The 13,127-nt window shown below is 36.2% G+C and overlaps 1 protein-coding gene across 1 annotated transcript in view; it reads right to left on the bottom strand.

Moving 5' to 3' along the window:
* The window catches only part of HPSE2 (heparanase 2 (inactive)), a 244,753-nt gene extending 233,395 nt beyond the window's left edge, over window positions 1-11,358 (bottom strand). Inside the window, exon 1 of the mRNA XM_076009652.1 lies at window positions 11,169-11,358. Coding sequence (XP_075865767.1) covers window positions 11,169-11,358 — 190 coding nt within the window. The remainder of the gene's footprint in view (window positions 1-11,168) is intronic.
* Window positions 11,359-13,127: the final 1,769 nt, after the last annotated feature.

The raw sequence follows: 13,127 nt of genomic DNA, 5'->3' as shown, positions 1-13,127 counted from the left end.
ACCATTGTTCCTTAGAACTGAATAGTACTCATATACATATACCACATTTTATTAATCTACTCTTGGATTGATGGGCACTTGGGCTGTTTCCACAGCCTTGCAATTATGAATTGTGCTGGTATAAACATTCGAGTGCAGGTGTCTTTTTTGTAGAGTGTCATTGGATCTTTTGGGTAGATGCCCAGTAATGGGATTGCTGGATCAAATGGTAGATCCACTTGTATCACTTTAAGGTATCTCCATATTGCTTTAAGTGCATCACTCTGGGTGCTGAGCTAAAAAGAGAGTGAAAAGGGAGGGTAAAGCTAGGGTTAGAGCAAGGACATTAGTCCTTGCTGCTAAGCAGAGTGGTGAAAATGATTGGGCTCCTGGGTTGTTTTAAAGGTAGAGCTGATAACATTTGCTGCAAGGTTGAATGTGAGGTATGAGAAAAAAAGAGTCAAGGAAAACTCTGAAGCTTTTGGCTTGAGCAACAAAAGATGAATTTGACAGGGACTGTCATTTGATGGGACAGGTCCCATAAGTGGGACTTCCTTCTCACTTATGAAGGAAGTGGGAAAAACTGGGAGGAGAAGGGGAAGGCAAAGATCAGAATTTGGGTTTGGGGCATACTAAGTTTGAGATGCTTTAAACATATAGGTAAAGAATTTGAGTGAAGAGAATGTACAAATCCAGAGTTAAGGGGAGAGGTATTGACTGGAGATATAAAGCTAACTGAATAAAACATTTTGAAAGTTTGGGAGAGATAGGGAGCCTTTTATTGTAAAGAAGGGAGATAGGAGCTGTCATAGGGATCTTCCAACTTATGGATGCACCTATTTCTTGATTCTCACTTACCTTGATTCCCTATCCAGGATTAGTTTCCATCTTTTCATTCTGTTTTTGTTTATTTATTTCCCTCAAAGTAATAGCTACCCTACTTTCCCTCCATTCTTTGACAGGGACAATTGACATTTTCTTTATCTTAAGCAAAAGCGCCATGAAACAAAGCTTATAAACGTGGCCCCAATCCTCATGTTTCAAATTGATGGCCCCTTCTAAGTTTCTTTCTATAGAAATTATGGAGCCATAACTGTTCCCTGGGAATTAAATTATTTGTTCAGTAATTTTGGCTTCCAATTTTGCTTCCTGAGTTCTATCAATATGAAGCATTATGGCTTTTTCATAACTCACCACTTAAGAGTTTTGATTTCTCAGTACTTAGGAAATCATTACCAGTACTAACCCTACCCAAAATAGGCTCCTTTCTATTACATGCCATTTTCCTTCGGGGGTTAGGGAACAGCTGGCCTCAAAGAACTGACATCAAAGGATTAAGTTCTACTCAAGTATGTCCACTCTCTGCATTTTGTTGTTCATGCGATTTGATAATCTGTTCATATCCTCGTGAGCTCACATAGGAATAAGTAGACACTACTTTATAGCACCCATTTCTCCTTCTGGAGTCACCAGCACTGTTCTCCAAGAGCTAAGGGTGTATCATGTGCCGAAGTCCTTAGCCACACAGAAAAAGTACTCTCTCTTCATGTGAAGGTTGCAAAAGAATGAAATAGTCATGAAAGGATATTACAGTCCTTTTCACCAATTAAGAAAAGAACAGGATTGAACTAAATTCTTAAAACAAATTAACTATGTTTTATGTGTGATACTTGCTTATGCTTGGTGCAAAGAGTTTCTCAAATGCTAGTCTGATAAAAATTAGGCTACATTAGAACTCCCCATCGTTCTTTGACAAACCACATTTTTCCATGGTTCCCTGTTATTCCAAGCTTGTTATCACTGTCTGGAATATGCTTCTTCCTCTTTTTTTCACTCTTTATATTCTAGGTCAGTAGCCTCCTCTGTGAGAGCTTCCCTGAATCCCCAAGGCAGAGATACTGGGGCTTCCTCCTCTGGTCTCTCCCAGCTCTTTATCTGCTCCTGTTACATCAACAGCCAATCATGTTATCATTGTTCAGTTCTGCTTCCCTCTTTAAAGGTAGATTGGAGCATTTGCCAAAGAGAAGGCACGATATCTGCCTTTTTTAGCATCCAGTTCAGAGTCTGGTAGACAATAAACCTTAATAAATGTCTGACTCATACAGGTATTATTTAGGCCCATTCAGAGTCATTTACAATCTGTCTGTACCCTAACTATCTAACATCAATTATCACTATTCATTATAGCAAATTCCCTTTAGATTATGTCTATAACTTCATGCTTTTAAATGTATTCAAATAATATTGCTTTAAAGTGTTCATTCTGGAGTGAATAATACTGGTGAGACATAGGTGACCATCCAATAGAGGATATAAAATAGAAGAATTTCTGGCAGAAGCCAGAAAAGAAATGCGAAAGTCAAAGCAGAGTGAGGCAAACTCTGAACCAACTCTCTGTCTCTTATAATTCAAAGAGGAATCATCAGTTAATGGGGAACCATTTGCGTTAGTGAGTACAACCAATGGGGGGAGCCATTTTAACTGTAGTTATTAAGAGTGAACAGTTTGAAAACTGCCTAGGAGGGAAATACAGTCATTTCAGAAAAAGTGACTATATTGCCAGACTGAGAGCTAATTTTAATGGGAAGAAAAATATCTCCAATTTAGTCAGGACAATGAAACTTTAACTAGGTTATAAAGAAATCAGTGCAAATGTCTATCATTTGACAGAGGTTGTTGAAGGAGAATGAGATTTGGGATATGTCTGTGAATAAAAATTACAACACTATCAGAAGACTCTGGGCTAGAGATTAATTGTTGCATTAGTCAATTTAACTAGAGTAAAAGGAAAACTGAGTGCCAGTGAGTATAGTGGGACCTCTGGATCCCATCAGAAACCCACCTAAGTGGTAACAGGAGAAAAGTAGAAGAGACATTGACATTAGTAAGGAGGCTAAGAAATGTGCCCTTAAGAAACTAATTTTAAAAGACACAAATAGTAGTTCTAGAGGGTAGTTTGGAAATATTTACCAAAATTTTAAATGCCCAGTCCCTTAGACCAAGCAAGCCCACTCACTGTTAGGCATTTTTCCTATATATTAATATATACTTATAAAAGTCCTCCAAGATCTATGTACAAAGAATATCATTGCAGTGCTCTTTTTAATAGATAATAACTGAAAAAAATTCAAATGCCTATCAAATGGGAAGTTGTTAAATAAATTAAAGAAAATCTATGTAGAAAGAGATTATAAAGAAGCAAAGGGAGAAGGCTAGAATAAATTCAGTAGAGTTGGATTGGAATTGGAGGTATCAGTATAACTACTGTTTTCCAATGAATGTTATTTCTGTATGTGCACATAAGTGTTGATTGATTAAGAGAACAGGCTCCCTACTCGCTACTTTCAAACAATACAACTAGCACTTGGCTGTAGTGAAACAAAGAACATATAGATTATCCTTATCTAGGCTAATGGAAGTTTAGCTAAGAATCACATCACTTATATAGATACTTTAAGATGTCTGAATTGTCTCCATCTCCAATGAATCCCTCTAACAGTCCTACTCAGTCCTCTCTGCTTATACATCCTGTTTTTTCAGCCTGAAATATTTATTCCCTTTGCTTTCTATTAAACTATAATCTGTTTTTCTCCTATGAAGCCTTCCCTTATTCTATAACAGGGGTTGTAAAACTTTTTCTGTAAAGGCCTATGATGGTTAATTTTATGTGCCAATTTTACTTGGCCACAGAATGCCCAGATATCTGGTTAAACATTATTTCTGGGTGTGTCTGTGAGGGTGTTTCCAGAAGAAATTAGCAGTTGAATTTGGTAGAGTAAAGCAAATAGCCCTTTCTAATGTGGGTGGGCAGATCAGGGCCTAAATAGAACAAAAAGGAGATTAAATTATCTTTTTGTGTGACTGCTTCAGCTGGGACATTGATCCTCCCTTGTGCTCAGTGCCCCTGGTTCTCAGGCTGTCAGATCTGAACTAGAATTTATACATTGACACTCTGGTTCTTACACCTTTGAACTATACCACTGACTTTCCTTGGTTTCCAGCTGGCAGACAGTAGATTGTGGGACTTCTCAGCCTCCATAATCATATGAGTCCATACCTTATAATACATATATAGGCTCTGTTTCTCTGGAGAACCCTAATATAAGAGCCATGTAGTAAATATTTTAGTTTTTGTGGGCCACAAAAGCCTTTAAAAATACAAAAACCATTCTTAGCTCATACTGGGTTCCAGACCTGAGGGCTATGAACAAGTTATTGCAAAATTCCAGACATTATTCTATCTCTAGACTGAATAAATAACACATATTACACATACATGTACACAAAACAAATTATTTTTAAAAAGCATTATTGAATTCATAATAGCTTCCTGTCCTTATAATTTTCTTAATCAGTGTGCACCAAAATTGCAACTGGCATTATGCAGAGTGTCCACTAAATGCCTCAATATGAAAAAGAAGTCCTCCTGAAAGGACTCAGAAATGTAATTTCCATGTACTTTCTTAAAGGAATTACTTAAGGTTTCATTTCAGCCAAACAAGAGAGGAAGTCATGGGATCCAGAGGGAGTTGATCAAACTCAGAGAGTAATAATGGAAAGCTCCAGAATGAGGACTACAACAGCGGAACTAGAGGGGAACCAGTTTACATTAGAACATTTTCAGTCTCTGACAAAAAGTCTAGAAAAATATGTGACCGTGACAAACATATTTTGTAAGGGGGAAAAAAGCCATTTAAAACTTGGGAACAAATGAGCTAAATAAGAAAGTCAAGTCCAATACAAAATAAACTAAAATGTAAAAAGATCTTAAGCAGTTTTAGAACTTTGAAGTAAAGAGAGACTATTTGACCTTCATGACAGAAAAATTCTTTGAGTGGCCCAGGGGTTGTGACATTAGACTATAAAGCAGAAAATGTTAACCTAACATAGATCTTGTCCTAGCAGTAAGTGACATTTATATTTTCATAATTATGTAAATCCTCTTTATTGCTTTTCAATATCTGGATACTTTCTATAGAAAAGCATAGAGGATTTGGCTGGGGTTGCAGAACAAAATGTGAATAATACTAATTATAAAGTAAAAAAATGTGTTACTGAAAATGGCAAGAGTCTTGAAAGGGAGTAGGGGAAGTAGATAAAAAGATATCAGTATTAATATCCTCATTTTAGAGAGCAGAGTATCAATAAATATTGTCAAAAGTTCAAATAGATATCTGCACTCCCATATTTATCCCAGCACTATTTGCAATAGCCAAGATACGGAGCCAACCTAAGTGCCCATCAACATGAATGCATCTGATGAATGAATAGTATTCCACTATGTATGTATACCACATTAATTTATCTCTGTCACATACTCTTTTTTATCTTTTAAACTCTTTAAAAATGCAAAAACCATTCTTAGCTCATTCTGGGTTCCAAACCTGAGCGATATGGACAATTATTGCAAAATTCATCAACAGACGAATGAATGTGGCATATATACACAGTGCAATACTATTCAGCCATAAAAAAGGCATGAATTCCTGCCATATGTGTCAACATAGATGAACCTGGAGGATGGTATATTAAGTGAAATAAGCCAGGCACAGAAAGACAAATACTGCATGATCTCACCCATATGTAGAATCTAAAAAAAAATGTTCATTTCATAGACATAGACAGCAGAGTGGTAGATAACAGAAATTGGGGAGATTTGGGGGGGTGGGAATGAGGAGAAGTTGATTAAAGAATAAATACATAATTATAGTTAGGAGGAATGAATTTCAAGAGATCTATTGTACATTAAGGTGACTATAGTTATGATGATATATTGTATTCTCGAAAATATAAACACAGTGACTGTTATGTGTTCTCACAACAAAAATGGTAACTATGTGAGAAAATAAAGTCAGATAACAAGTATTGGTGAAGGTGTAGAGAAATTGGAACCTTTTGCATTGCTGGTAGGAATGTTAAATGTTGTAGCCACCATGGAAAACAGTGGTGGTTCTTCAAAAAGCTAAACTTAAAACTACCGTATGATTCAGCAATTTCTCTCCTAGGTATATACCCCAAAGAATGGGAAGCAGGGACTCAAAAAGACACTTATACATCAATGTTCATAGCAGTATTATTCACAATAGCCAAAATGGTAGATAGAACCCAAGTGTCCATCAGCCAATGAATGATAAACACAATGTGGTATATCTATACATTGGGATACTATGATATAAAATATATATATAAAATCTCATATAAAAGAATGATATATATATCACTCATATACATATATATAAAGAAATGAAATTCTGTAACATGAGACAACATGAATAAAACTTGAAAACATATGCTAAATGAAAGAAGCCAGATGCAAAAGGACAAAAACTGTTATATTCCAGTTATATTAAGTATCTAGAGTAGGCAAATTCATAGTGATAGAAAATAAAATAGAGGTTATCAGGGGCTGGAGGAGTGGGGGATGAGGAGTTACTATTTAATGGGTAGATGGCTTCTGTTTAGGATGATGAAAAAATATAGGAGATGGATAGTGATGATAGTTATACAACATCATAAATGTACTTAATGCCAATGAATTATACACTTAACATGCTAAAGTTTATGCTATCTATATTTTATGTTGTCTACATTTTATCTTTCTATGTATGTGTGTGTATATATATATGTATATATATATATATATATTGTTTTTCACACAATAAGGAGAAATGCCTGGATGTTACCAAGGATGTGGGTGGTTTTTGTTTTCTTTTTTACAACTTTTGGTGTTTCTAACATTTGTTTTACTATAAATATATATTGTATAAGATCTGGTGGGGTAGATAGATAAGGAAAACAGCTATTGTAGTTTATGGTAATGTACACATGGAGCTGGGGGAATCTAAATCAGACTGTGTGGGTGCCATGGTAGAATCTCCAAAGAGAGAATGAGCAGGAATGAGCCAAGCAAAGAAGTGGGGTGGAGGAGAGAGGGCATTATAGAGGCATTGGAAGTGACTGCATTTTACTAACCAAGTCGGCAAGGTGACTCAGCATTAAGTTCCTCATCTGTAAAATGGTGACAATAATCATTAATAGTCCTTAAGTTATAGGGTGATTAGGGCAGACAATGTGTTTGAAGGGCATCACAAAGAGTCTGACATGTGTTAAGTACTCAAAAAAGCTAGTTTTTGCTACTGCCAGTATTGTTGTACTCAGCTGCAAACTGCTAGATTTGAATCTTGGCCTGGCCACTTACTTGCGGTGTGTCCTTGGGTGAGTTAGTTAATCCCTCTATGTTTCAGTTTCCTATTCTGTAAAATGGGGATCAATAATAGTGCTTACCCCTTAGAGTGTTGTGAGGGCTAAATGAGTTAATACATATAAATCAATTACAATAGTGCCTGGCATATGGTAAAGACTATACAAGAATTAGCTATTATTATTTTTTAATAACTATAAAGGACAAGAAACTCTTAGAAATAGTACAAAAGAAAAATAGAATAGCTAAAGTGCCTGGGGAAAGTGCAATGTAAGAATCATTTTCATTGAGATAAAAAGCAAATAAAGCCTTTGGGGAAAAAGTGAGAGAACAAAAAGCGGAAGTTAAAGTTACAATGATAATCAATAGGCATTCTAAAATATTTACATATTTAAATATATTTATTAATATATGATACATTTATATAGTTAATACATATTAATATACTATTTAGTATTTATCAAATACTGGAAAGAGGGAATAGTTAAGTAAGCTAAATCCTCCTCTTTCTAAGCAAAGAGCCAATATAGCTGAAGTTATTCAATCAATAAATGAAGGTAGGGATATATCATCTGGCATAAAGGAAACAAATATTGAAAGATTTAAAAATAATAGGACATCCCACAATACTTTAAGCTGATTCTTTGAAAAGGCTAATAGAATTGTCTAACAAGACTGACCAATCAAGAGAGAGAAAAGAAAAAAAATAGAAAAAAAATATGTAGGACAACAATTTTAGCAAAGAAAAAGAACATATAACTACTATTAAATTAAATATTTTTACAGAAGAGTACCACATATAAATAGCACCATGTATAAATAGCATTAAGCCACTGAGGTTAAATGGACAATATTAAATGCTATTAAATGCCAGTAACAGTGACCAATTAGAAAAATATAAAACATAAAAACAAAACAAATATTAAAAATCATTCCATTCATAATAACATATTATAAATATGCTATATACAAATCTGCAGGTATATACAAATATACATATCTGCAGGATACCAAGCCAATCAAACATGCAACAAAAATGTGCATTTACCCTTATGGAGAAAATTGCAAAACTTTTTTGATAGACATAAAAGAAGATTTGAATAGAGAGAAAATTATGCCTTATTTGAGGGTAAGAAGGCTTGATATTTTTCAAAATGCCAATTCTCTCCATGTTAATACATAAGTACAATATAATTGTAATACAAGTTCTACCAGAGATTGTCACAGAACTTGACAAAGTGATCTGAAAATTAATTTGAAAGAGTAAAGAGCAAAGAATTTCAGAGGAGGTTAGCTGACAATTGCCGCTCATTTTATTCTATGGTAACATTTGCTGATTCTGAACTAGGATAAAAAAATCAAAGTCTGAAATCTGTGTAATCAAGTCCCAGATGAGAGAAGAAAGCGAATAGTAGACACAATATTTGAATAGGAAATAGTCACAAATTTTCCAAAATTGATGAAAGAAATCAGCCCCAAAACTTTAGAAGCTCAGCAAACACCAAATAAAAAGAGTACAAAGAAAATCAAGAAATTTCATAGCTCAATTGCTCCAGAGCTAAGAGAAAAATTTTAAAAAGAATTATGGGGGTTGGGAGAAGGCACATTACCTTCAAAATAGCAACAATAAGACAGATAGCTGGGTTTTCAATAGAAACTATGCAACTCAAATGAAAATGCAATGGCAACTTTAAAGTTCTCCCTCCCCCCACCAGCTTTATTGAGGTATACTTGACAAACAAAAATTGTATTATTTAAGGCATACAACTGATACTTTGATAAATGTATACTGTACATGTGAAAACAAGCTATTAAATAATTACCACAATCAAGGTAATTAACATATATATCACCTCACAGTTACCTGTGAATGTGTGTGTGTGCGTGTGTGGTAAGAACAATCAAGATTTACTCTCTTAGCAAATTCAAGTATATAATACAGTATAGGTGACATTACCTATAGTCACCAAGTGGTATATTAGATCTCCAAAATCTATTTATCCTGCATACCTGAAACTTTTTACCCTTTAACCAACATGTCCCCATTTCCCTCAACCGCCAGTCCCTGGAAATTATCATTCTACTCTTTGCTTTTATGAGTTCAATATTTTTAGATTCCACAATTTGATGGTGAGTACATGTGGTACTTGTTTTTCCATTCCTGTGACACTTCACTTAGTAGAATGGGCTCCAGCTCTGTCCAGTAAAATATAAAAGAAGGGCTCAGGTAGGCAGTGGTGGGAGGAAAAGGGGCAGGAGACCCTTGGTTTTCATTATGAACTCTTCTTTACTATTTGATTTGTAACCTTGTCAATTGATAACTATAATAAAAATATTTTTATTTGTTTTAATAAAATGATTACATACTAGAAAAGTTGAAGGATAACTTTACAGGTTCTAAATTCTTGGATGGCTTGATCTTATTTGACCTTGTGTTCCCAAGTCTAGCTTCAGTGCCCAGCATACAGTGGGTACTAAGTACATATTTATTATTTTTAAAATTGTATTTCCTAAAGATTATAGTCCACCTGATATCTCTGGTTTCTAATCACTGGCCACAAATTTACTCTGTTCCCTTGGACAAATCATTTAACTCTATGTTATTTCAGATTCCTTGTTTTTCAAATACCAATAATAAAACCTGTCTTGCCTACTTCCAAGGCTATTTTAAGTTTCAAACAAGAAAATTGGTATCAATATAGTGTTCTTGAATGTATAAACATATTGAAGAAATGTACAAAACCATTGGAAGACTGGGAAGAATTCTCAAGACAGTCTATCATCACTTAAACATCTACAGTCTATAGTTTTCCAGAACATTTTAATGACCATAAAAAAATAACTTATTTCCATATATGTGTCTTGAAACCTCTGAATATGGCTTATTTGTCTGGTGGGGTAGAGGTGAGAGTTGGGGAGTTATATTTTTGGGTAGAGATATTATGGAGAGTGGAATCTTTCATCATAGTTAAAAACGTTTTCTTAGGAAGAAATTTCTTAAGATGCCATGATGACACACTAACCAGTTTTTTTGGCAAAGATTCCACTGAACCAGTGATAAATATTATTATAGAGCAGTAAGAAGCATAACACTTTTTACTTGACTTAAAACCATTCTGGCTCTAGGACAGACCCAGCTCTCCCAAGAGTGAGGGAGGTGTGTGCTAAATAATCCAGGGAGGAGCAATGATTATACTAAGATATTGGGTATCTCTCCAAAGATTGTAATTCTGATATGAAACTATAAAGAGCTGGCCTAGGGAAGGAAGGAGAGGGTTAAGGAAAGAGGTCACCAAGTATTTGTTGGCACTGAATTAGTCACTTGGGTACTGAGTGTAATCAAAGATGAGACATGGTCCTTGCTTTCAAGGAATTTATAGGCTGAGACATAGTAACTTGGACACAACCAGCAGATTATCAACATGGGAGGAAATAATGAGACAGAAACATATGCACTAGTCATATTGGTCACATACAAAAGCCACACTTTTATAGTATATTATTTTTCTTTTAGCTATGAAGATGGAATGTTGCTAGGCTTGAAGAGTCTCTGTCCAGAAAGGGCATACATAGAAAAAGAAGTGCTTTTCCTCAAGCTGCTGAAATAGTGATAGAGCACACACTTGGTGATTTATGTCTCAAAGTGCCCAGAAATAATGCAAGTGGCCTCTTATAAATATAGGAAGTACACAGTTTATAATTTTGTTGTATTTCAAAAACTCACTTGTCAGTCAGCTATGGGAAAGTTGGTACTCATTTTCACATTCAAACAGAGACACAAATGGGGGTCATTTCTTTAGACTGGCCATGAGGGATTGTACAAATCCATTCTGAATAAGAAATGTTGATACTAATGATATACCAGAGTCTGATCCCTAGGTATAACTATCTGTGTGTGTGGGGAGCAGCCATAAAAATGCACCAGTTAGATCTCTTGCTACAGGGAGCACAATTGATCAGGCTCCAGCTGCAGCCCTTCTGCATTTACCACTGTGTTCATACCGAGGCCACATTTGCCACGAGCTGCTTCCAGTCAGTGACTGAGCACAGTAGCCAAGAATATGAAGGCAGGTCCATTCTAGCAAGTCATAAGACTCCTGCAGACAATTTTGGTTTGAGGACTTTCCATGGGCCTCGCTGAACCCTTTTTTGGAACTGTGTTGTAGTCTAAGACGCATCTTACCATATTCTCTTTCTTTTCCTCTCTCTGCAGACATTAGACTAGTTTGAAGGCTTTCTTAACTTTCACCAACTCCCTCCAGCCCCCAATCAAACTCTGGCACATCTAATCCTATCTTTAGTGTCTGCTTCTTGGAAGATTCAAACTACTGCAACTGATAGTGAAAATGGTCCAAGAAAACAGGCAGTAAGATGGGGACTTGGGACTGGATCACTCATCACCCAGCAAAGGAAAGGGGGCCATCCTGAATGGGACAGGTGGTCATGGGCAGTCCCTGATGGCTCATTTGCTAAAGATTTCACTAATGGTGATCTGAGAAAATAGTCAGGTAGAGGGATGTAGCTGCAATAATTCAGGGATTTAAAAGATATGGGGAGAAATGTCTACAAAGAGAACAGAGTTGTAGGTTACTATAAACTTGTATTGAGGCCCTGAAGAAAAATAATGAGAAACTGAGAGCAGTTAATAAGAAACTAATAGCTAATTGTGAGAGCCATAAGACTTCTCTGGTTATTAATATAGGGTCCCTTATATCCTGTGGTAGAAGAAGAGACACAGCAAAGGAGAACACTGAAGATCTGATAGAGTTACAGATCTTCAGAGACATCTGAATGCTTAATCAAGACTGGTCTGTTATGCTATCAGGACTCTGTTGGAAAAAACCTCAACCCTAAAATATGGGATAGGGACATTTGGATAGATGCCTCAGATATTGGAGCTTAAGATCCTCTTAAACCCCCAAAGCTTAGAAGGTGACCCATCCTTCCCTAATACAAGGTAGCACCTACCCTGTGCTTGTAAATACTGCAGAAGCCTCTTCCCTACAAGGAAACAGTTGATCCCTCAGGAGCAACCCCCCTACCTTCTCCCCCAACTACCAGGCTGATAAGGAGGATGAAAGTTAAGCATAACCCAACTAAGAAAATGAAAAGACTATGCAGTGAAAGAGTTGTGAGAATTAGCTAGGATGTGCCAACAAGAGCCAGGGATGTACTCCTGGGATTGGATTTTTAAGGTGCTTGATCAAGGGTACCAGGATGTAAGACTGGATAATCAAGAACTCAGTGAGGCAAACTCTCTACTAGAGTGATTTTTAGAAGGCTGGAAAAAGTAATGGCCATCTTGAGCAAAGTAAAAGTACCTGCATTGCCCTGGGATACAGTAGAGGGAGGTACATATAAGAGAGACTGAAGGAAGTGGCCGTGTTGGAATGGATATATTAAAAGGCCAGAAGACCCATCAGAGGATTTTGTTTCAGGAAAGAATCCAAAAGCCATCATTCACTAAGGCCATTAGGAATGTGCTAGTGAGAGGGACACAACATCATGAAGAAGTTCAATGATGGCTGTTATCTGCAGAGTAAGTTTGGCCTTGTCAATAACCATAAGGATGATGGTGGCGTTGGGGGTGAAGGTGAGCAATAGAGCCCAGGTGTCAGCGCTTAACTTCTAGAAGCCAAAAGTTGCAATTACCATATGGCTAATAAGGTCAGAGGGGCAGTCAACAGGGCTTGACCAGTAGGGAGTTGTAGAGCTGGTTAATATAACATGACATCCCCATGGGCAAATAGATACGCAGGCAACATGAATGTTACTTAACATCTATGATCACAAAAAGACAAGAATGGATGAGTGGGACGCTGAGGATGGTTGCTTCAATAAAAAGTCCCAATCCCTTGCTAGTTCCTGGTCCTGAGCCAATTTGCAGATCCAGAACCCATTGACTAAAAACGTGGCTAGGTATTTAGGAGTAATATTATAGCATTTG

Source organism: Microcebus murinus, chromosome 14 (genome assembly GCF_040939455.1).
Source record: "Microcebus murinus isolate Inina chromosome 14, M.murinus_Inina_mat1.0, whole genome shotgun sequence".
Taxonomy (NCBI): domain Eukaryota; kingdom Metazoa; phylum Chordata; class Mammalia; order Primates; family Cheirogaleidae; genus Microcebus; species Microcebus murinus.
Note: the sequence above shows the minus strand (reverse complement) of the source record. Positions and strands in the feature narration are given on the sequence as shown.